General features: G+C 41.5%; 2 protein-coding genes across 2 annotated transcripts; one reads left to right on the top strand and one right to left on the bottom strand.

Moving 5' to 3' along the window:
• Positions 1 to 835: 835 nt before the first annotated feature.
• dctpp1 (dCTP pyrophosphatase 1) lies at positions 836 to 2,114 on the bottom strand. The gene has a single exon (XM_078262887.1). It carries the CDS (start codon positions 2,011 to 2,013, stop codon positions 1,465 to 1,467), a length of 549 nt encoding a protein of 182 aa, XP_078119013.1. The 5' UTR covers positions 2,014 to 2,114; the 3' UTR covers positions 836 to 1,464.
• A 62-nt stretch (positions 2,115 to 2,176) lies between these two features.
• On the top strand, positions 2,177 to 24,369 carry gatb (glutamyl-tRNA(Gln) amidotransferase, subunit B). Its single transcript, XM_078262877.1, has 13 exons — positions 2,177 to 2,424; positions 5,339 to 5,492; positions 5,589 to 5,702; positions 10,182 to 10,380; positions 11,871 to 11,993; positions 12,097 to 12,210; positions 14,667 to 14,751; positions 15,625 to 15,669; positions 16,110 to 16,302; positions 16,530 to 16,663; positions 22,747 to 22,825; positions 23,167 to 23,301; positions 23,408 to 24,369. The coding sequence occupies exons 1-13, from the start codon at positions 2,276 to 2,278 to the stop codon at positions 23,531 to 23,533; spliced, it is 1,650 nt and encodes a 549-aa protein (XP_078119003.1). The 5' UTR covers positions 2,177 to 2,275; the 3' UTR covers positions 23,534 to 24,369.
• The last annotated feature ends 505 nt before the right edge of the window (positions 24,370 to 24,874 follow it).

The raw sequence follows: 24,874 nt of genomic DNA, 5'->3' as shown, positions 1-24,874 counted from the left end.
TATATTCACTCCTGCTGATTTAAATAAGACCAGTACGGGGCACCTGGGTAGCTCACCTGGTAGAGTGTGCGCCCAATGTACAGAGGCTCAGTCCTTGCCTGTCTCATTCCCCCTCTCTCGCCCCCCCTTTCATGTCTAAGCTGTCTTATCAAATAAAGGCCTAAAATGCCTAAGAAATAAGACTAGTACAGTGCCTGTTCAAAATGTGCCTGTTTGGAACAGGTCAATGTGGTATTGCTGCTTGTAGATTTCTCTAGAACTATTGTACCCCAAAATTACTTACAGAAGGATCCCAAAGCACTTAATATGCAATCACACTATATAGCCTACTACTGACTTACTGTGTACTTTCACTTCAGAGGAAAACATTGTGTTACTACATTTACCTGACAGACATTGCAGATTCAGATTTTACTCACTAAATATCACAATTAAAATGTGGAGTAAACACAGATATTTGCCTCATGGACTGATGGCAGTGTGCCACGCACCACCCATCCAACCCATTATGAGAGCCAATCAGCAATAATCTGAGTTAATCAACAACCAGAACCGGACTCAGACTATAGCCTCCAAAATGACCATACAATTTAAACAAAACCTCTCTAAAATAGTTTTAACATAAGCTATACAGCCTTCATGAAATTAGGATTTACTTTAAGGCTGTTGTAGTTTTAGACCATTAGTCTTGGCTAGGTGTATCAAATAAAATTGTGAGGAAATTTCTTTCAAAGTTCTTGTGTTTACTTTCAACATGCATGTAGCCAGCAAACAAGCTACTGCTCCCATCACAGCCAGTTTTGACTAAATGACAAATGAGCGGAAAACACACAGGTCAGAATTAAAGCAACTTTTACTTCAGAAAAAAAGGTGACAGTTGTGATGTGAACAAAACAGAAGATGAGTTCAACCCTGATGGAAATGAGGGTAATCAAAAACCTAATGACACAAAAAAAAAAAAAAAAAAAACATTTCACAATTAATCTTGTCATGGATGGTCATCAACAATCATCTGCTTCAACTCTCGATTCCACTCTGTCACACTCCTAAACTGGAGCCAAAATATAAAAGAATTCAGTGAGAAATATATTCTTTTAAATACTCCCCAAAGTCACTGCACAACAGTAATATTTTCTGCAAAGAGTATGCATTGCCTCAAATTCACCTAAGGCAATGATTAGACTAAAAAGAACATTTAAAAGTTAACCTATAAAAGCCTAAGGATGCTGTAAACAAACACTAATTCCCAAGTGCCCTGCCTACTAAAGGGTGAATGTATATATATATATAGTTACAAGTAACAAGTCAACCCAGAAAAACAAAAACATTTGAACCCAGGGATAAAATGTTCGGTAGTAGGCCTGGCCATAATCAAACAGCAGCATGTTGTCAGTGAAGTGAGCACAAGCCACAGCAGTCACTGCCAGCGTCCCCTGATTGACCTCTGCTTCTTAACACCTAAACTCAGTCCTTGTACTCCGTGTACTTTTTGGCCGATCCGTGCACCTTGCTGGCGGGGTATTTCAGTCGGTTCAGGGCCATTTTACGAAGCACCGCTTGGGGAAGGTCGACGTGACACTTCTCGGCGAGCTCCACCAGGTAGATCATCACGTCGCTGAGTTCCTGTGCCAGCTGCTCTCGCTCGCACTCGGTCCAGTTCGGTAGGCCCTCTGCCACCTCCCCCCGCCACTGGAAGAGCTCTGACACCTCGCCCACTTCACCGACCATAGCCAAGAGCAGGTTGCGGGGCTGGTGAAACTGATTCCAGTCCCGCTCGTCCGTGAACTCCGCCTGCATCCGCCTAATGTCCTCAATGGTGGGCTCGGGGCTGAAGGTGAACCTCTCCGCCCCGGTTCCTCCGTTCTGCAGCCTTGAGTGAGACGATGCCTCCGTTGCTGCTCCGTTCACCACAGCGGAGTGTGACTTGTTAGCAAAAACTTCGTTGCTGCAGTGTGAAGATACCGATGGCACGTCACCATTTATTCCACAGTCCTGTCCGTTTTGAGCCATCATGTTGTATGGTTTTTATCAGCGGACAGCGGTGCCTCTTGAATACAAGTTCTCAAGAGCAGTAAACAACCAACTCAGCAACTAGCTACACATGTGAAGAGGTCCCGCCAATTGTCAAAACGGAAATGATGCAACTCGTGTCGGAAACCACAGTCCTACCGAGACTGGGCTTTGTAGTTTTAGCATGTAAGCTAGTAGTGTTCACGCACATATAGCATGTCACTTTAAAAGACTACAGCTCCCGTGTTCACCGGAACATTACAACATGGCTGCCTCCTCTGTTGCAGCAAGTGAGCTGCTACATATTATGAATAAACGGCTATCAATATTGTATCCAAAGGCTTCGTTTGTTATCAGACGGATAAACACATCAAGCTCACGATGCGGCAGTCAACCGCAACTGAGAGCAAAAAGGTAAGTGAGGCTGCTAAGATGGACTACTGTGTTATAGTGCCAATGTCCTGCCCCTTACTCACTTGTATGTAGCTAAGCAGTAGTAACTAATGTGTCCTACAGTGGCTAGGTGGAGGGGAAGAGGTTTCCTCCGCCGAGTCGAATATTTTTGTAAAACGTTACCTATATCAAGATTCCTCGGATTTAAACTTTGACAACTCGCTAACTTACTGAAGAAAGCTGTGTTGAAATTGTGATAACTGGGGTGAGGCAACAGAGGTACTGTTGCTATGGTTACATAAAGTTGTTGCGCACTGAGTGAACGTAGGTTGTAGTCTGTCCATCAAATTGTGTTCCCCTTATCCTTAAAGCACACGTGTCAAACTCAAGGCCCGCGGGCCAAATCCGGCCCGCATATCAATTTTGGTTTACATTACACTTTGGCCCACCTAGTTTTTGTCGCTTTTTCTTCGTTTTTGTTGCTTTTTTCAAAGTTTTTGGGTGCTTTCTTCTATGATGGCTAGGAACATTTTTGCTGACTTTTTTAGGACTTTATGTCGACCAAACTGTGAGTGAGAAGACTATACGAGAAATGCAATAATACAGTCAAAGATATTTAACTTTTTGGATTAAATAAAAGCATGTCAATAAACCCGTACATGTCTGGTCCTTGATGTGATTCTCATTTTCCAGTGTGGCCCTTAGTGAAACTGAGTTTGACACCCCTGCGGCTTAAAGGGATATACTCCAGTGATTTAGTGTTGTACTTTCAAACATTTGAGGCACCTGCAAGAGACAGATTTTCTTAATGAAAAGGTAAGAAATTGGACCAGCCATATTAAAACAAGTATTAGTCCCTAACAGGGATCAAGAAAAACACTGGATCCTACACCCCATAATGCAACTTAGTCGCATATTTTTATCCTCCCTGCCTGTTGCAAGCCCATGTATTTCAAACACCACACTGTTTAAAGTTATAGTATCCAAACTCAACCTCTGGGTTGGATTACCAACTGAGCAAAGCGGGACCCCAATATCCCGGGGTTTTACTACTTATACGCAATGTGATTGAATGTAATTGTTAAGGTAGGCTATAAGAGATGTTTTACTAAAGTACAATATAAACTGACATGAACTGTCCCATGGTCCAAATCTAGTTTTACAGTTTTTCTCAATTGCTAAAACACTAAATCCCACTGGCTGAACAAAGTTCTCAGTTGCCTGAACTCATTTAGCTGATTGTGCAGTCTGTTGTCAATACCTTAAACCATTTCACATGGTAAAATACAATTCGCAGATTTCACTTAGACTTTTCAGCAAAACACATTCTCATTCTCAAAACACATTCTGCACTCTAATGCACATGTCATCCATACTGGTAAACACAAGTGGCAACAACCAAATACAAATAGAGAACACATGTCATTGATTGAACACAACCACTCAAAATTGATTTCACTTGTTTCAAATGTGACACAACCAATATAAGCCAGTTCAGAGAGCAAACAGGTTGATGAAGGTGGGAAGGAGAAAGTCTGAGAGTGGATAGGAGAAATAATGTGAGAGGACAAGTGCGTATGCAAGGTGTCAGGGCTGGATACAGCACACAAGAGGCTTCTTCCACCGTTGCCTCAGGAGGGACAATATTGCTTGTGATGTCGACGAAGTGCCCTGGCCTGACCCAGCCCAAAGACAAGAAGAAGCACATTGATCACATGTTTACTCCTTTGATTTTTATCCCTTTTAGTATTGTATACTGTAGTACAGTGCATTGTAGGCTGTATACTGTACAATGAACAAATTGTATGGCCCTGAACATTGTGCTTTCCATTTGTTAACAGTACTGACTGCTCAATAGATTTTGAGTGGTTGTAGGTTTATATCAACAAAGAACAAGAATTACAGTATCACAGAGACAAAGGACAAGTTTGTGAGATGCAGAGTACAGTACTGTAAAAATAGGGGTACAAGGAGGAGGAAGAACAAAAAATAATTGCAAAGCAGAGTAATAATTTCTGATCAGTTTTGAGCTACTATGATAGAACATGTTTTCGTTCCTCTAAAGACCATGACGGGAAAATATGAAATTAGTTTTGAGATTAAAAATGTACTTCTCCCTGAGAACTATGTTTTGAACAATGTGTTTTCTATTTGTTGGTGCATTGTTTACTGACTGCTTGATAGTGTATATCATTTTGATCACTTTGTTTATGATTTGAGAGCAGTGTTTGATTTTGAACACAGGTAAAACTTTTTTGAGGCGAAAGTTTCATTTTGCGAGAGGAGTCCGAGGTTTTGTAAATAGTGCTTGAAGATGAGGTTTTGTGTTTAATGTTTTCAGAAAATGGAGCAAGGTTTCAGAAATTGTGTTTTAGCAATTGAGAAACACTGTAATACTGTGATACTTTGCTCAAATGGCACATATTCCTATATTAATTTGGGTTTAGTCAGATAATCACACAGCAAACAAGAAACCATTTTATTCCAGCATGGGAATAATACTGTACACAGAGACATGGAGGAACTGCTAATCTGCCTGGGGGGGGTACTGTTTTCTCACACAGCTCCCTCCAGAGCCAAACAAAATCACATTAATAAAAGTTTTTTTGCCCCAGTTGTGCATAGTACCTCTGTTTTTTTCCGGCATTGCATTGTGGGAAATGAATGTACATCAACAGCACAGTAAAAAAAAAAACCCGGTTTTAAGTACGCATACTGACTTTTTTCAGTATACCTATTTTAGTTACTTTTCTAGTTCTAATAACCTGCTTAGAAATGTGTGCAGTAGGACATTAAGATACAGCTTCAGTTTGAAGTGTCTGGGGGTATTGTATATAGAAACTTTTCTGGCTGTTTCTGTTCTTATTAGTCCACCCGTATAGTAGAGGGCTAAAGGCTTCTTTGATTTGGTCATGCCTGGCCCTCTCTCTCTCAGGGCTCCCCAGCAGCTGGTTGGAGTGGTGGGCTTGGAAGTCCATGCCCAGATTAACTCCAACACCAAGCTGTTCTCTGGCTCAGGGGTTCGCTTCTCAGCACCTCCAAACTCCCTGGTGTCGCCTTTTGATGCATCCTTACCAGGCACATTACCTGTAAGTGTTGTGTAACTGATTTCAAACAAAGATAACCTGTTGTTTTGCGTTTGCTTTCTTGTTAGGACATCAGGTAATGTCCCTGTGTGTCCCCAGGTCCTGAACAAACGATGTGTCGAGGCAGCAGTGATGACAGGATTGGCTCTCAATTGCACCATAAACAGGAAATCCCTGTTTGACAGGAAACACTACTTCTACGCGGACCTCCCTGTGAGTGTTTCACTCCCTGTCCTCAATTGTTGCTTTCTGTGCAACATCAAGGTTATAACAGGTGGGACCACAGATGATAGTGGGGGTAACAGCAGTGCAAAGACACTATAGTCCTGCATGTCATGCTGCAACATTGCTTTAGCTTTAATATATGCTGTCCTCATCTGCCTCCAACTTCTCTATCACAGCTTTCCCATGGAACTCTCCTCCTCTCATGAGCTGTAATTCAAATAGTGAGCAAGTCTTGCTGAAGCAGCAAAAATGCTATTTGCCACACGTACAGACAAACCACACCGAATGCTGTTGAAGAAAATGTGTTTTTTCACTTGCCAGCTCATTTCCTTTAGTGCACTTCTATTTTTACATTATCCACAGGTCATTTCCCTCTCCATGTCTCGGCCGATAATTTAGGGATAGTGAACGAGAGCTGGGCAATATGGAAAAAATCTAATATCACGGTATTGTTGACCAAATACTTCAATATCGATATTGCGGCGATATTGTAGGGCTGACAATTGGTGCTTACAAAAAAATATTTACACAATGAGATTTTTGATAAATAATCATCAATGTGGATATAATAACTAAGTGGGTAATGGCAAATAATAGAAAAGCTAGAACATTCTGGTAATTAAAAAAATTACATCACTTTACTGTAATCCAGCCATTAAAACCAGGAACAGATAACACTTGTCATATCACAATATTACGATATCCAAAATCTAAGACGATATCCAGTCTCATATCACAGTATCGATATAATATCGATATATTGCCCAGCCCTATAGTGAACGTGTTAGCATGTAGCAAACCGTTGCTTATTTATACATACAGCAGAAAAGGAGCAACATTAGTATTCATTTGCAGTCTTGTGTTTGTCTATCTAATGAATGAGTCTAATCCTTTTATGCCTTTTTATATTTTAATCTGTTTTGGTCTCCACCAACTCCTGAGGGAACTATCTGGCACTACATGCTCTACTATATTCACACGCTCGTAGCTGACTTTGTGTGTTTGATGTTTGGTGCTGTGAGTTTTCAGAGCTTAACTGAAACTAACTGCCTGCGGTGGCTGGAAATGATGATCGAGAGCAGTGAGAGGGAACCAAAACAGTTTAGATACAGACGGTAACACCAAAACAATGAGGTGAAAGACGGTAAAATGCTCTGTTGACTCCAAAGGAACATTAATGTTGCTCCGTAACTGTTGGATGTTTAAACAAGCAACTGTTTGCTAACAAGTTCCCCATATCTAACTTAAAAGGATACGTTGTATGATGTGTTTTTCGCTGCCCCCAAAGTGGCCCAAAAAATATTTATTGCAGCTTCAAATTCCTCTTATTGCAGTTTTCAAATGTACTGCTGTTAAGGAATCAAAGAGGAAGAACATACATTATATGTTTGCCAACATTGTATTTGAGGAATTACATATCAGTCCTGTACTCATGTTATGGGAATGTGGTTAGTATGTAAATGCCAACAACATGTCATATGAGCCAAATAGCAGTCTGGTAAGGTAGTGGTAGAGGTATTCCAAAAAGAAACCTCTTTAACATTGATATTTCCATTTAACAGTCTTGCCAAAGTGATGTACACTCTGCTCTCTATAATGGAGTGCTCGCATGGCAAGGTTTCACTACCCCTCAGAGCCCAAGGGTAATTTTACTGCTATTATGAGTGACATTTTAAGGCTGAGATGGAAAAGACAAAATGTCATGGGAACTCTATGGTACATTTGCCCCACAGAGAGACCTTTTCTAATAAATCTGGAAATTCTCTGAAGAAAAAGTCAGAGAACTTAGCATTTTGAGTGTTTAAAGTCAGTCTTTCCCTGGTAAGATATTATGCTAACACAGCTTTGGGCAAGGTAATGAGGAGGGCTTTGGGCAAAGTAATGGAAGAGGGTAATTATTATGGGAACGAGAGGAGAAGAACTTGAGAAACAGATTTCCTTTGGTAGAATTTCATAAAACTTGCAAAGAAGTGGCTTAATATGAGAGCACCCTCAGGAATTAGCAAGCAATACACGTATGAGTATGAGCTCCAGATGGTATTTTTATTGCATTATTTGTATTTGATATTTGATATTTCTGATTAGTTTCTGCTCTAATTCCTAAACTTACTTGACTGTATTGTGAGGATTTGACTGATGAGGCTTCATGGAACACAACAGTTTTCTGTAGATCTTGATAGATGGAGTTTTTTCCTCCATTTAATATATCACATACTTACTGGTTATCACACAGTTGCAGCAGTACATATTTTAATTACAATAGTCGGCATACATTATTGCCCTAGAAAGTCAGCAAAAGTCAGCAAAATTCCATCCAGAAGCGCAGGAATTACTGTTGGGTTCCTCTTGCTCTTTTGTGTGTTTGCTGGTGATTGCATCACCTCCTTTGGAGTAATGCCCAACAGCCGGGACGATAATACCCGATTACAATTTTTATTTTTCTGCAAGATTTCCCAAATAACTCATGCTGGCAGGTTGAGCCTGATCCTTTTATTTGGGTTTTAGATTCACTGTGTGCACTGTGCACAGTACCTGCTGTTGCCTTGTTTATAATTATTTAGTTTGCATAAGTCTCCTCGGCTGCTCAAAAAGAGTGATGTTGTGTGAAACAGCTTGGTAAACTGAAGTCAGAGTGGTTTTTAATTATGCAGATGATGGGGAATTTTTCACATCCGACCTAAAGTTTAAGTGTAATCAATGCTCGTAAAGCCAAACCAGTAGCAAGTTTGAGGGAGAAATTATCCCGCCCTTGAAAAATACATTTGTAAATTGCGTTGTACATTATTGATATGTTCCACTAGAAATCCCTGATTGCATTTTGTAAAACACCACAGTTGCTCATTAAATGATTAATGCTGCTGTCCACCTGGCATTCCTAATCTCAAATGGAATGGCAGGCAAGGAAGTTGTTAACAGCCCTTTAATAACATGCCTCAGCAGCTCCACACTAGCCTACCAGCGAAAACAAATAATTACAATTTCCTTGAGATATTTAGTTCCCAAATAAAAAGACATAGCCTGGCTATTGAAGCTTTGACATGTGTTTAATGACAGCTATGAATGTCTCCGTGGCCCCCATGGGTAGCCAAGATCAGTTCGCTGGCACGAAGAATGACACGGCCAACTGAGTCTTGTTTGTTTAGTGACTTTAAAATTAGTCAGAGAATGACTCAGCGGCTCACAACATGGAAATGAATTCCAAATGTGTGTATGTGTGTCCCATCCTGTTTGTACAGTATGTGAGCAGGCCTGCATCTGTAACTTCGGATATAAAGGGGATGAGGGGTCACAGGGAGTGTTTGGAGCATCACTGCTCATTAGGGCCGAGAGAGTAATTGGGGGGAAAACGTGGCTACCTGGGTCTGATTAGCAACAGCCTTCATAATGTAGCAACAGCAGTTGATTTATTATGCAGGAAATGCATGCAAATAGTCTTTACTTGTACAGATGCTCCAGGATGTACAGTATGGCATGCTCGCCCTTCACCCAGCAGAGACAACGGCTGAGACCCAACTCATGGGAAGATTAAGTAAGAAAGAGGGGATTTCTGATAAGCTGCAACAGTATTCACACAAAAATCCAGCAGATTTAAAGATTGAATCCTCCAAGAAGAACAGGAATTGAAAAAGAAAATCCCCATTAGTCTGTTTTTTTTCTTCTTTCGTCTGGTTTAAAAGGAGGAGGTGTGGAGGTGATTGATTGTGTCGATAAGGCACATTGTACAGCGAGCTAGTGACTAACAGCCCCCCAATCTCTTCTCCCACATCTTCACTCCCTTTAGCTTAAGTATGATTAATGTGTAGTTTCTGTGATGCGGTTGCCATAGTAACATGAAGAAAAGGGCAGCAGATTCTTTTAGGAATAGAGGAGTAAGTGAAATATTTATTCTTATGTTTTTCTGAGTGGGAATCTTGAGTGAAGTGGCAGCACTACTGCTGCATTATAATCACGGCCCGGCCAATCAGCCAGCACTGTGTTTAATTGATGCTGCCTGCCTCACCTTTACGTAGACCCATAACACTGACTGCGGCATACTTCGCTGTTATTTCACTGAAATAGTGATAAAGACTCCCTACCAGAAAATGGTATTTTACATGCATAATTTGATGTATTTCCGATTGTAAAAGGATATTTTGTTTACACACAATGAGGGATCTTTCCATTCATTCACTCAAAGTATGACTGGACAATAAACTGACCGAAATTTACTCCATATTGCAATTTTCAGCACACTGAAAATAGCTACAGCAAGCAATGACATCTAAGAAAAGTTAAACCAACCAACCAGTCAGTCAACAGTCAAGTATTTTCATCATGCTGTAAATAACAGTAACAGTTAACGTGAATGTAATTAACATACATGTAGGACATACATATCAGAAGCCTACATTAGAAAGGAAATGAATGCACTGCAGGGGAAAAGTATTGTTTTCAAAGTAAATCTGATTATATTTGTATATCTTTCAGGCTGGATACCAGATCACTCAGCAACGGCGGCCCATCGCAGTAGATGGCATGCTGACTTACAGCCTCCTCGGAGGAAAAAAGAGGAGCCAGGTGATCAGAAAAACTGTCAGCATCAAACAGATTCAGTTGGAGCAGGACAGCGGCAAGAGTCTCCATGATGACCTCCGCAGCCAGACACTCATAGACCTCAACAGAGCAGGTAAGGTTAGAGTGCGTTAGTCTGTGTCCTACGTTTTAAAGGAAGAGTCTGGGGGAGTTCTATGTTTTCCTTATTGTCAACAAATCCGATGAAAAGGACAATAAATTAATTCTACCGGTGTGCTTTGTCTGTGTAGCCAAAACCTGATATAGCTTATTTCCTCTGTGCCATAGACCTTCATTGTAGCCCAAAAACTATTAAAAACACATCAAAAGTTTTAAAGGAACACGCCGACTTATTGGGACTTTAGCTTATTCACAGTAACCCCCAGAGTTAGACAAGTCGATACATACCCTTCTCATCTCCGTGTGTGTTGTAACTCTTATCTGACGCCCCCAGCGCTAGCTAAGCCTAGCACAGATCCTGGAGGTAACTGGTTCCAACTAGCCTACTGCTTTGAATAAGTGACAAAATAACGCCAACATGTTTACATGTTGTACAGGGTGTACAAATAAGGTCATATGAGACACAGCCGTATACAAACTGGGAACTATATTCTCAGAAAGGCAAAGCAACTACTTGGGCGGAGTGATTTGCTAGCAGCACCTGAAGCCCTGTGGTGAGGAGCAGAGAGTTCGCCTGGAGTTCGCACAGAGTTGGAGTAATAGAGTCAACTATTACTAGATAGTAAAAGCATAGTGACCTTGATATTTGTACACTCTGTGACTATAGAAATCACAACATGTAAACAGGAACATGTTGGTGTTATTTTGTCACTTATTGGGAGCAGTAGGCTAGTTGGAACCGGTTACCTCCAGGATCTGTGCTAGGCTTAGCTAGCACTGGGGGCGTCAGACAGAGTTACAACACACATGGAGATGAGAAGGGTATGTATCGACTTGTCTAACTCTGGGGGTTACTGTGAATAAGCTAAAGTCCCAATAAGTCAGCATGTTCCTATAAGAGATGTACTAACGCATTGTTGGTTTTGGTCTTTTCATGAAATTTGTTGACAGTAAGATACATATTTTAGGACAACCTTCTTTAAAGCTATAGTGTGTAGTTTCTGTCGCCCCCACGAGGAATTCTAAGTAATGACAACAAAACTGTGGCGTGTCTACATGATACAAGCCTTACGTGATCGCCTCCACCCCTCCCCCACGCAGTTGCTAGTAGCCAAGGAGGACACAGAGGATTAAAAAAACATGACTCTTCAGAAGAGGTAATTATCTTCACTCAGGCTTCTGCGTGGGAAAGTCACGGGACGACACAATCTTCTGAACATAGACATACTGAGAAATACAGAGAGTGTTGTGTGGAGCTGATAGTCTTGATTAGCTTTGTAGCAACTCATATGGCAAGGCTTGAATGTAACGGACATTTATTAATATCAAAAAGTTATGCACTAAAGCATTTAAACTGGAAGAAAAAATGTGCTGACCGACATTATAGAGTTAAATTGCTCAACAATGTGAGAACTGTTGAGGTTTGTTAGAGTTTCATGAGACAGATACATTAGGGATGAAAACAGCTGTCTTCACATGTGTCAGGTGTAGGTCTAATGGAGCTGGTGATGGAGCCAGACATGAGCTGCGGAGAGGAGGCTGCTGCAGCTGTCAGAGAGCTTCAGCTCATCCTGCAAGCCCTAGGCACCTGTCAAGGCAACATGTCTGGTATGGAAGTCACTCTCTGTCTCTCTCTCTCTTTTTTTTTTTTCTGAGCTAAACCCAAACTTATTTCCCACTCGGTGTGCATGTTTTCTGTCTTTCTCCACAGAGGGCCAGCTGAGAGTAGATGCCAATGTATCCGTCCACAGACCAGGTGAGCCCCTGGGCGTCAGGACAGAGGTGAAGAACATCAACAGTGTTCGATACCTGGCCAGGGCTATAGGTAAGCACCATTAAAAAGTTACATTTCTTAAAAGAAGGATTGCAGGATGGCTTAGGAAAGTGACAGGTATTTAGGGAGGCTCTTTGAAAACTCTTCCACCTGAATGGGTCTCAACCGGCTGCATGATTGCTCTCACGTACTCTGAAAGTAAAGACCTTTTTTGTGAGTCACCCTGAAAGAATTACTTAGGGTATGTGTGCGTGTAATTTTATGTGTGCTACAAGTCAAACTGGTAGTAAAAGGTAAGAAACAGTGATGGAATGATAGTAAGTACATTTACTCAAGTACTGTACTGCTTTCTCGCCAAAGTTAGATGAGAAGATTATTTCAATTCCGCTTAGCACAAAGACTGGAAACAGTTAGTCTATCTCTGTCCAAATGTAACAAAATCCACCTACAGTACAAGCACACTGTATCTCGTTTGTTTAATCCCTACAAAATCCGAAGTGTAAAAACAACAAATTTGCCATTTTACAGGGTGTCATGCGTCACTAGACTATTTCTTTGGCCGGGACCAGTGACTTCTAGTGGCAAATGTGAGATTTAAGCTGTGCTGACTCCTCGCCCCCCTGCAGACCAAGGTTGTAGGAGATATGCTGTACTTAGTCCTTAACAGAGTATCTCCCCATTGAATGTACTACATGTGATCTGAGGGACGTACAACATGACATAGGCTATCTTAGGTAACCGTAGTTTCCTGATCAGGGCCCAGGGTTAAATACACTAGGGGTGCGTTCTGATCGCCAAGTAGTTCCCTGAGAAGTGGACTGCACAGGGTATTCAGCCATGTTAAGTAAGATTCCAAACAGGGGCGCAACTACCCAGTGTCAGAGGGATATGCAGCAACAATTATGGCGCCCCCCCATCGTGCTGCGCCCCTATGCGCCGCATATAGCGCATACCCACTTTTTGCGCTACTGATTCCAAACGGTAGGGAGCAAACATGCTCCGTTCAAATGGAACTGCGAACTGTGTAGGGAACAACTGAACAACGGTTCGTCACTTCGCCTGAAGCTCACAAGCAAGATTACCCATCAGTCATTGTGCCTCGCTAAAAACGACAGCGTACGTCTTTTTAAATGAATCAAAACTCATTTATTCACAAGTTACATACATTTCAATAGAATACGTTTTGTAATGGTATCAGTTTTTGTTTCAATATTTCAGTTCAGTAGAAAAAAATGTCCACAGTAGCAGCAACGTATCCAAGGTGTTTACGTTACCAGAGTAACGCATAGAGGAAGTGACATCTCCGTTAGTGACGTTGCAGGGTGTTCCAATTGGAGGAATTTTGTCGAGTGAAGTTTCCTTAACTGACATTCCCTGATCAGGGAGCAGGGAGAACTGTTTATGTACACTGTGGATCGGAATGCAGCCTAGCAGTACACTGTGGTTGACTTGTACTGCTTATCCCTATTCTCCTCGATCAAGCGTCAATACATGTTTCTGTGTAAGTCATCAAGGTCTCCTAAAACTTCATCAGTCTTGAGTTAACCAGCTCTCCAGATTTCCTTCACAGTATCTAATGTTACAACACTCTCGTCTCAGGGCCCATATTTCTGCATTATGTGTACTTTTGATACATGTTCATTTTACAAATACTACTTTTGTGTACCTCCACTAAAATAATATTTTCAATGTAGGACTTTTACTTGTAATGGAGTATTGCCACAGTGTGGTATTGCTCCTTTTACTAGTAGTAAAGGATCTGAATACTTGTTCGAACACACACACACACACACACACACACATATATATATATATATATATATATATACAAAGAAGCCAAAGAGGATCAGATGCATACTCGCACTCCTGCAGTTTTGTCAGGTCCTCCGTCAGGTGTAACACAAACATCATATTTGTATTTCTTTAATACTTAAAGATAGAATTTTGTTTTTTGTTGAAATGAAACAAGACAGTGGGATTCATGAAGAGACACTAAGACAGGGTGCATAGTTAATATTGGCAGTAACTTGTGAAGCATGAGTTTAGGACTGACAACCAGTCACAAACAATTAGCTGTGTGACAGCATGTGATGCTGAATTGGCTTCTTGCAGCTGCTCACTTAAAAAGCATAGATTTTATGTCAACTCTAACTTTGCTTGCTGTTGATTGAGCTCCACTTAAAAAAGCTGACAAAGAGCCACAGCCAGAAAATTCCAGCATTTTACATGCAGGTTTTGTAGCATGGTTTGACGTACAGTGTTGCTGTGCTTGAATTATTTATCAATGAAGTTGTATCACATTTACTCTGCTGCCAAACTGGTATTTAAAAGTCATGGAGACAAACATCGTTTATCACAGTTATGATGTGGCAGCAGTCAGAGACCCAGGGAGTGCCAGTGTATCACAGCAGATGTTTGGCCTTTTACCACAAAATGATATCTGTGTGTACTGGTGTTATTGAATAAACCGTCTGTATTTGTGGCCATGTTCTCCTTTACATCTCCAGACTACGAGATCCAGAGACAGATCGGAGTCCTGCAGAGAGGGGGGGCGGTGCAAAACGAGACCCGGGCGTATGATTCCAAATCAGGGTAAGAGGATGACAAAGCAGGGCTGTGATGCCAAGCTTGAGCCAGTACAACACCCTCTGACTGGGAGCTCTGCCTGGTTCATTAGTCCGGCGCTTTGCTGAGGAGGAACCATCATGGTAATCATGATGAATAGAGCCTTTTGGATGCCGCCGTCATGCTGTGTTATCTGTGAGCTATGTGCTACTCACAGGCTTGTGAGCTCACAGAATGTGCCGGCGCGCACAGCTGAGGTCTTGATCATATTCTGGTGCTCTGCCTCCTTCCTATCCTTAGATAGTGTGTGTGATGGCCTGTGATTGGCTCTTTCTTCTGGTTCCTGTGATGGTGGCTACAGATTTGTCTATACTGGTTTCAGGAAGACATCACCACTCATTTGTTTCCAGCCTTTTTTGGCTGGACCGCATTAAAGCGAGGCTAGCCCTGTAAATGCAAAAGTCTGTGCGAGTGAGTGAATGAGTAAGTTACACCATCGGTCAGTCGAGTTGCAGTTTCCCCATTGGCCGATGCCTCTAAAATGAATAGGTGCGACAGTGTTTCTGCTGGGGACGTCTTTGCAGTATAGAAAACAAAATGATGCAATGATTAATCACATGGAGTATGGAAAGCCAATGAGGTCATTATTTGTTCCCTTTTTCCTGCCGTTTGATGTTTTAATACAGTTTTATATCGCCAGCTGGCGTTTTTTTAAACAGTGTTGCAAACAAAAGAGAATTCATTAATACCTAGGGGATCTATGGGGATTCATCTGCTGATTTATTTTCTCAATTCATGATATGGTATAAAATATCAGATTTCTTTTTTTTTTCTTTCTTCCCCATAAGTAGAACTCAGACCTCTTGCTTTGTCTTCTTTTCTTTGTTATCTTTTGTTTAGGGAGACCATTCCTATGAGGGACAAAGAGGGTCTTCAGGACTACAGGTGAGTTTGTGGGCTCTCTGCATGTCTGTGCTCATTCTGGTCCCAGAATTGTGTTTATTTACATAAACAATTGACGTGGAGTTATGATATCAGAAGATGATCTTTTTTATGGGGACTGAAAGAGGATGAGAACCTCTGAGTGGCAGCTAGATGGAGAGAAATAGACAAGGTCTGGACGTGTGTGTGTGTGTGTGTGTGTGTGTGTGTGTGTGTGTGTGTGTGTGTGTGTGTGTGTGTGTGTGTGTGTGTGTGTTTTAGATTTAGATGGACAGGTTTAAAGCTGATGGAGTCAAATGATTAGGGGAGTAAGTGAAATGTGACAAGGGTGGACTATTAGTATCTAAACAAAAGCCACCTCCTCTTCTCTAAGCTTATCTGTACTGCTGATAAAACATTCTCTTCCCCTCCCTTTTGTTTTTCTCCACCCGTCCTCCCTTCAGGTTCATGCCAGAGCCCAACCTGCCCCCTCTGATTGTGTATGAGGATAACGCATCGCTGCCCTCTGGCATTGATGCGTGCCAGGCGGTGGTGGTGCAGAAGATAAGGGAAGGGCTGCCAGAGCTACCCAGTGTCAAAAGAGACAGGCTGGTGCAAACATACGGCATCCTGCCCGAGCACAGCTTCACTCTGGTGGTGAGTTTTATAAGCGAGTGAAAGCAACCAGTGAGAGAGGAGTTGACTCCCTCACTAAATCCGTTTCCTGCATCTGTATTTTAATTGCCATCTGATCAAGCAGAGTCAGCTTGGATGCAGTCCTGCTTGGCAGCCGTATACTGCTGGACTCTGCTGGGCTGATTTGATCCTAATTAGATAATATGCATGTGAAGGGCTGAAAGCATTTTCATAGTGCTTTGTTGCAGAATGAGGACGGGCTGGTGGAGTACTTTGAGGCGGTGTTGAGGGCAACCAAGAAGGAGCCGAGGAAGGTGATTGGCTGGGTGACAAACGAGCTGGTGGGTCACCTCAAACAGCAAGACATGAGTGTGAGCCAGAGGTGAGACTCTCACATACATCCTTTCATGTGGCTTTTACAGTATTTACATAATGCATATTGTTTGTCTTGCAGGTTAAAATGTTGTATTTTTTATTTACATTTTTTTTGCCAACTTGGCTCATGAATGCAGTGCAATTCTGCTGCCAGTGCTCAGGTCTTAAGATGCTTACACACCAACCAGACGGCCAACCGTCGGCAGAAAAGGCAGTTGGGCTGATCAGTCTCCCCGAGTCAAAAAAATGCCTCAGAACACACCGAAGAGACGAGACATAATACGTGTTAAGTTTTCGGAGTTGAAGAGCTCCATCAAGTGAGGCGACAGCCAGCAAGCGCCTGCCCTGGTCGCTAGCTCGTCGCTCGGACAGTCACGCTCAGAGACCCCGCCGTAAGCCGGAGGTCTTTTAGACCGGTCCCATAAATAAGAGGCTTTTATTTCGCTGTTGACGGATCGTTTGTTTAAATATCACAACACATATCCATCATAAGATTAACGGGAACCTGTGGTTAACTGTCTTTTAGGAGTTAAACTCCACACACACACACCGCAGCTTCACACACACAACGCAGCAGGCAGAGGCGGGGGAGAGAGATATACCCGTTTCTTTTCGGGAGACTTGTTTAAATTATGCCATAGGCTATACATTAGATTTAGTATTTAGTTCATATTTTTTTTGGTGTATTTGTTTTCTGATTTATTAGAAGTTGAGTTTCAGTCTGTATGATAAATGAACAGTTGTACATAAAGTGGTAACATGCTATGATATGTTATGTAGTCTAAAGGGGAGACACCAAGCTTTATAATTTGAATTGCTAATTTCCATCTGTTGTCCCTGGGCATATACAGTGCACTATAATAATATAGAAATGAGAATTCCACATAACACTAATAGGAACACATAGGACACACCAGTGGATAGGCATACTTATTTTTTTATTTAAACTGACTTAAACTTATACACTAATAATAGTAGGGATCGCGTTCCACTCTTTTGAATAAGTAAGGGGTGTTTGAGCTAAACCATGACAATCAAATTAAAGCTCAATAAGTTTTATTTTTCAATATTATTGCAATAGTTGTAGCATTATGAGGTTTTCTTGTCCGGAGATTGTTTTAATACAAAGTGGTTATATTGCTGTGGTTTTTATTTCTAGCTGGCGGCTTGTTCAGAATACGATCTCATATTGTACTAAAATAGTTCACCGAAATGTGTTTCTGAAAACATTTTAAGTGAGAAATAGGCCATGAATCTGTCTTCATTTCGGATCGACAAAGGTCAGTTTAAAAGATTTTCGTCCGATTTTGAGAGACTCATTCCGCTCCCCGTTTCCGGATTAGCACTCTACCAATCAGATGGGTCATTTGAGTCTGACTGCCGGCAGTGCCCGCCCCGCCGATTATACATGTCAAATTGGCCAAAATGAAGGACGACGGCCCCTCGGACAGACGACAGCACGGAACACACCGTACACACTCGAATCACTGACCTCGCCAGACTGTCCAACGGCCGATTATCGGCTCTGTGTGTCCGGGCCTTTAGATGTCAGGGCTCCAGCACATGAACCCTCTGAGCCTCTTGTGATTGGCTCGCTCACTTTATACCTTTTGCATGCTGTACCTGAACATGTTGTTGAATTCGAGCTGTGGCAGAATGGAACATAAAGGTACCCATGGGAAGATGGCTTTATTGCAGCTGCTTTCAACTTGAGAGTCACAAGGTCATTAGATACTTTTCTCTTAATTCACTCAAACTTTTAGCTTTTTTTTCCTGTGAAATACTGAATCGTTTTTAGCCCAAAGGCCTACTCGGATAAATAAAACATCCTTTAAAGAAAAAGGTTAAAATATTCACTTATATTCCCTAAGCCTTGGGGCCTAGCTTAGGGGTTAAGAAGCTGACCATGATCCACAATGCTCTGAGTTCAGGTCCAACCGGGAACCCTACTCTCCCTCACTCATTTCCTGTCATCTCTCCACCACTGTCTGTAATGATGGCCTAAAAAATGTCTGTCAGGCTTCTCTTTATTTTAAGGAGTCTCAAGCCACTGCTTCAAGGGTTTAACTCGCATGAAAAACTGCGAGTTCACGTCAAAATAAATTGTCACCTAAAAGTGATTTAGTGCATCAGGGGTGTCAGAGGTTCAGCTCCATATCCCTCAGCTCACGACTCAACTTAACTCTGAGACACCTACTTCAAGAAATCAAGCATTTAAAGCAGATGATTATACAGATAGATTTGGCGTACAAAGAATCTAAAAAAAAATCCCAGCAGCAGGGTTCTGCAGGGAGAACTAATTCCCTCTTGATAAACGCATACATAACCATTAGATCTTAGTTAAAACACACAAAACTTAGCACATAAACAGGAGTGGGGGGTGGGGGAGGGAGTTCTGGAAGCAAACGGTGTTGGCATGTGCGATAAAGCAGAGTGAAGTTGCAGTCAGACTAAAATTTGTCGTAATTCACTCATGGTGTGGCCGAATGCAGACAGGATATGTAATAATAATATTTAAGTGTATTCATATGGCACCTCTCATACGGGAAATGCAGCTTAAAGTACTTTAAATAAGGAAATGACATGCACCTTCAATGAGTGCTTCATACGAAAATATACATAGAATGAACATAAAAACAGAGAAAGCATGCCATAATGCAAAATAAAATGGAAAATAAAACCCACTGAATAATACAAATAAAGTTTAAAAAATAGAATACATAACATTTTAAAAGAAGTGCAGCAGTGAATACGTGTGAAGCAAAGCGCAACAACAAGAGTTTCAGGCATTTATCAGGAAAGTCAAAGCTAGTTGAAGGCTAAAGTGAAATAACATTTTTTTTAAAGCACAGGAAGGGTTTTAACCATGAACTGCAGGAGCTAGCCTAACAGCCGTGCACAAAGTCATTAATTATGCAGCGTTTCCTCAAAGACTTTTAGGGCCCTACTATCCTATATACAAATCCACTTTTGCTAGTTCGACGGCACCTGGCGCATGGTTCAAAAGGGTTGTACTTAGTGTCTTCATTAATTCATAGGTGTGTTTTGGGCGTAACATGCAATAAACCAATCGGAGTGTCATCTCGCATTCCCTTTAAAAGCCAGGTGCGTTTGTACCTTGACGCATTGCTATTATGATGGCAGATTTCCACCGTAATATTTTTATTTGTAATCTTTTGCATGTGTGTTTGCTGCTGTGCTTCCCTGTGTGTGTGTGTGTGTGTGTGTGTGTGTGTGTGTGTGTGTGTGTGTGTGTAACAAGCATAGTGTGCGCGCGCTGTGCATAAGCCTAGGCGCATTTTACTAATTCACTGTTAAAATAACAATGAAATGCTGCGTTATTGACTTTAGACCAGGTTTTTGTTGGTCAGTGGCGCAATCACTTCTTGCTGCCTCAAGATAGCAATACGCCAAGAATTCACCTGATCACACCTCCCTGTAAGCCCAGCGTGGGCGCAAAGATGGGCGCAGGTGCATTTGCTATTTAAACGACGCGGGCGCTGGACGGGAAACTGACACCTGCGTCGGTCTTAAACTAGCAGAGACACTTGCGTCGGGCTTTGCGCCGTGCTGGGCCAGGTGCAAGATAGGGCTCATACTGTCATTAACCCCTGTCCCTGTCCTTCACTGCAGCTAAACAGCATTCTTTCTTTGCTGCATGTGTTTTTTTTTCATCGTGCAGTTATAACAAACAAGCCTCACAATTTAGCCTGTCAGAGTTCAATATGATTGAACCAAATTAACGGATAAATTCACGACTGGAAAGTAGTAAATGGGAAGCGAAATCCGGTCTGAGAAGTAGCAGGTTACGATGGCCGTGCTGTAGACCTGCATGAATATGATTCAACGTGATAAGGCAGCTGATAGCCACACAACTGTGAAATGAGCTGATGATCACGGCGCACAGATGAAGCAGCTCATGCAGGAGCGCTCTACCTGAACTAACGATGTGCTTTATATCTAGTGACGCCTGTGCCAATGAATGAGACCTGTTCAACGGTTTTGAATAATCGCACCTTTTTATATGCACAGCAGTCGTAGCTGGCATCATATGGAATCAAACAATAGCCAGAGTCCTATTGATATTCAATTTACTAAGCAAGGAAAAATAATAAGTGGCAATCCACTGTGCTTAGTGAAATCAAAATGTGCAGGGCAACAAGAATCATAATAACAATCTCACTTCAGTTGTAAATATCTAATTTTGTGGTTGCTACTCATGACACAGATTACACAAACCTTCCGTTCTGGCTCAATAGGTGATGCCACTAAAAATCTAAGTTACTGAACTGTTTCCTCTCTATTCCTCAATACGTTTTACACTGGATTACAAAGCATTTAGCCACAAAAAGTTTTTTTTTTTTTTTCTCTCTGCTGTATAGTGCTAGGAATAATGTGTTTATAGTCAAGCTACAGTGTCCGCACAATGACAGCACATCTACCTCAGTTTGATCAAAAATAATTCTGTTTGAATGAACAATTCTGCAATGTACTGATTTGGTTTGATTGACATCAAGGATTATTAGATTCTTAGTGTTCACAAATACTGAATAGAGTGTTGCATACGACACAACAATAACACGTGTGAGGTCATAGATCATCCGATATTCCCCAATTCTTTGCGTCTGTCGAGAAAACCCCTGCGACAGTCTGACAGCCCGTCAGAGAAAAGCCTGCTTTAACAACTCCAATTACATAAGTAAAATCATTACTTTTTGGAAAGTGTTGTTTTGATCTCTCCCTGCTGAAGGCCTGTTAGCAGGAACATGTTGGATTTTGTTAAAAAAAAAAAAAAAAAAAAACTTGAAATCGAATACAGTCTTTTTTTTTTGGGGATATTTTGATACAAAGAGAAAGCTGCCATAGTACCTTTCACATTTGTCTATCTAGCCACCGGCTATGAAAACAACACCACCGGTTGTCTCCCACTGATTCTGTTCCTGGCATACTGAGACGCTGGATATAAGACACTCCTTTCATTTTAGCAATTTTCTTAAAATGGTAGTGTAATAGGGACTGCAGCTTTAAAAAAAACTGATTGACTGATCACGACTTTAGAAAATTCACTTCAGCTTGTTGATTTTGAAATTGATGTTTTTTTTCCCCCACTGTCATCCAACTCAGCGCAATTTTGTTCTATGATCATCTCTTAGAATAAAAGAACCTGCTGAGTCATTAATTACAGAGCAAATGAAATTGAAACAAGTAATGGGTTGACGTCAGCGCAGATGCTGTGAGCTTTAGCTTTATCTACTATTCCCAGACTTGTTGTGTAGCATTTGTGCATGAGTAAACCACAAAGTAGCTGGTGTGTCTTTATGCATGATGTATTTGCTTTGGTGGAAAGGAAGGAGCGGGGAAGAAACGGAGAAACTCAGCTAAATACAGTAAATGGCATTTTGGGTGTAAAATAACAGGTTTTCAATGCGTGTATCTCCTTGTCCATATGATGACTGTAAATAAGGAATCTCTTTATGTTGGCTGTCCTGTAGAATGTGTCCAAAGCTCTTTTTGCCCCTCTAGCTACAAGGCCCTTGAGTAGTATATAGATGAAATACGACATTGGGAAGCACATTGGTCAGGTAGCCAGAGAGGTCAAAATCATTCACCAACTGAATTGATCTTTTACACAAATATGTGGATATATTTTTTTAGTAATTTAGTTGAGCGTTCCGGGTGCCCCCCTGGAAACTGCAGATAAACCCCTGCTCTGTTTGACACATTAACAGTCTTTCAAACTTCAGTTTTGTTTGTAAAGATGGATGGTTTTCATCTATTTTTCCACCGTGTCTCCTGACCATGTTTGGAGGTGGTTTCAGCTGAGATGGACGGTCTGCAGTACACTGAATGAAACGGTGTCTCCACTTAATGTATTCTAACTGGCTTCTTGTTTCTGTTTGTCTGGTAGCCTGGGGAATAAACAAAGCAGACGCAGAAAAGACAAAACACATTATAGTCAAATCACACAAATGTTGATAGACCTTTCAGTCTGACACTCCCACTCTCCCTCCCCACCCTCCTTTTTTACATCACCAATTCTTCAGTGCATTTATTAAACTGTAATGAAACAACACCTTCATTTGATTTCAGCCCAATCTCTCCTTCTGCCCTGGCTGAGCTGCTGGAACTCCAGGAAACAGGACACATCTCCTCTTTGGTTGCCAAGCAGGTCAGTCAGCTGCTCAGACCAGGCAATTATACCCCGCTCTGTCTGTCACTCAATAGACCTTTTTCACGGCAGACATGTTGACATGTCATAGTAGGAAAAGCACAGGTGTATTCAAAACCATTAATGATGGCTGCATTCCACTTAGGAGAGGCCCTGGTATCGTGCATGCTGACTCACTGAAATAGCTCACTGGGACACTTGATGGAATTGAGCCATCGTTATCAATTTCAGCTGTGCTTTTCCTACTATGACGAGTCAAAATGTCTGCTGTGAAAAAGGTCCACACACACACACACTAGTGTTTGTGTTGTGGTTCTCACCTGGTCTCTCCCCGCTCTCAGGTGTTCCAGGAGATGTGGAGGTCATCGAGCAGGACGGCCCCTGAGATAATCCAGGAGCAGGACTTGGGTCTTGTTAGTGACACCGCACAGCTGCACAGCATCTGCCAGAAGGTGGTAGACTCGCACCCTGATGAGGTGAGGGCTTACATGCAAATTCTCACTTATAATTACATCGTATTTATTTATTATTTTTTTTCCCCTTCTTTTTTGCACGTTTGAAATGTTTTGTGCCTCTCTGTAGGTTCACGCCATCAGAAATGGAAACGAGAAAGTTCTGAACAAGCTGATGGGCCTGGTTCAGAAGGAGACCAAAGGCCGAGCCGACCCAGTTCTGTTGAGGGCAATCTTACACGAGAAGACGTCATGAAGGTCGGATTGTTCTGCGAGACGCAGCCAGATGACAGACACGGAGTCAAATCATGGCATACGTGACATTCAGACAGTGATGTTTGTAGATCTGTATAAAAATGGAGACTATGCCCATGTAACACGGCAGTATATGGTACCTGGTCTTCAGTGGGTTGATAAAATAAATGTATTGACGGTCAAGCTGAAAATGAAGCTACCATCCTTAGTTCCTGAGAGGTTGACATTTTTGTAAATACTGAACAATTGTTTTCACCGGACTACAACAATTATAGTCCGTATTTATGTGTTTAAAAAGTAATAAAGCTTTTCAGATTAATGCTCTCTGTGGCAGTGTGTTGTATTAACATTCGGTTTGTTTTGTCAGACAAAAAATGCATTTATGGAGCCCAAGATACGGTACTACTATTTATTCTTATTCTGACGATGTTATAAGATTTAATGAGACTTATAAGGAGGAAAAATAAAGTTCACTTGAAAAATGATGCACCTTGATTAACAGTGGAGAGCTAATGAAATGTTTATGGCCCTTTTAGGAAATAATAAAGATTGGGATTTTAAGAACAATTCCGCTAAACAGTCCTGCATTCAATTCAGTACAACTTTATGTTACACTGGCCACTGCCATATTGGCAATTATGATCATTTTGTGAGGCCTGAAAATCCCACCGGCCGAAGATGAAATTGCTGACATGACAGCTCTTTAATTCAATAGAGGAAAACAGAAAGCCTTTCTGTATGAGAGCGATCAATGAGCCCCCTCTTGTGGTTGAAGCATGTCATTGCCTTGTAATATTATCTCTATTCTGGTGCAATAAATATGGATTCTCTCTGGTATTGGCATCTCCATCTTGTTTCAGTGCCTAAATGGCTTTCTTAAATGACTCTGCCTCTTCTTATCTACACCTTCTATTTTGTGATCAGTACTAAAAAGAAAGGAAATTAAGACAATAAAATGGCTGTTATCTGACCTTATCAGTTTGCTTCTTTCTCGAATGGTTTGTACACCCACTGCAGTTTATTTAAACGTAGTAAAAGTAGTAGTAAAAAGTGCTAATTTCTTATTTTGAAACTAAATAATCCTCAATAGTTTTGCAGAAGGATGGCTGTGGTTCCTGGTTGGTCTTTCCTTCTGAAGTTGAAGTCTGACCGCATGGCATGCAGCTATTTTCTGCAGTTTATCCAGCATCTATTTAGTTTCATGCTCTTTTCTGACCCCCAATAACTTATTGACATGTACTTAGCCTAGTCTCGCTTGCCAGAGAGATTTATCTTTTAAAGGACAATTCCGGCGCAAAACGAACCTAGGGGTTAATAACAGATGTGTACCCACTCAATCGTT

This window comes from Sander vitreus, chromosome 2, assembly GCF_031162955.1.
Source record: "Sander vitreus isolate 19-12246 chromosome 2, sanVit1, whole genome shotgun sequence".
In the NCBI taxonomy this organism is placed as follows: Eukaryota; Metazoa; Chordata; class Actinopteri; order Perciformes; family Percidae; genus Sander; species Sander vitreus.
Note: the sequence above shows the minus strand (reverse complement) of the source record. Positions and strands in the feature narration are given on the sequence as shown.

What these genes read in the sequence shown, in the direction of transcription:
- gatb (XM_078262877.1), top strand. Translation starts at nt 2,276, where the DNA reads ATGGCTGCCTCCTCTGTTGCAGCAAGTGAGCTGCTACATATTATGAAT. An exon ending in ATACCTGGCCAGGGCTATAG is followed by an intron (nt 12,211 to 14,666) that starts GTAAGCACCATT and finishes TTACATCTCCAG; the next exon opens with ACTACGAGATCCAGAGACAG. An exon ending in AGCACAGCTTCACTCTGGTG is followed by an intron (nt 16,303 to 16,529) that starts GTGAGTTTTATA and finishes GCTTTGTTGCAG; the next exon opens with AATGAGGACGGGCTGGTGGA.
- dctpp1 (XM_078262887.1), bottom strand. Translation starts at nt 2,013, where the DNA reads ATGATGGCTCAAAACGGACAGGACTGTGGAATAAATGGTGACGTGCCA.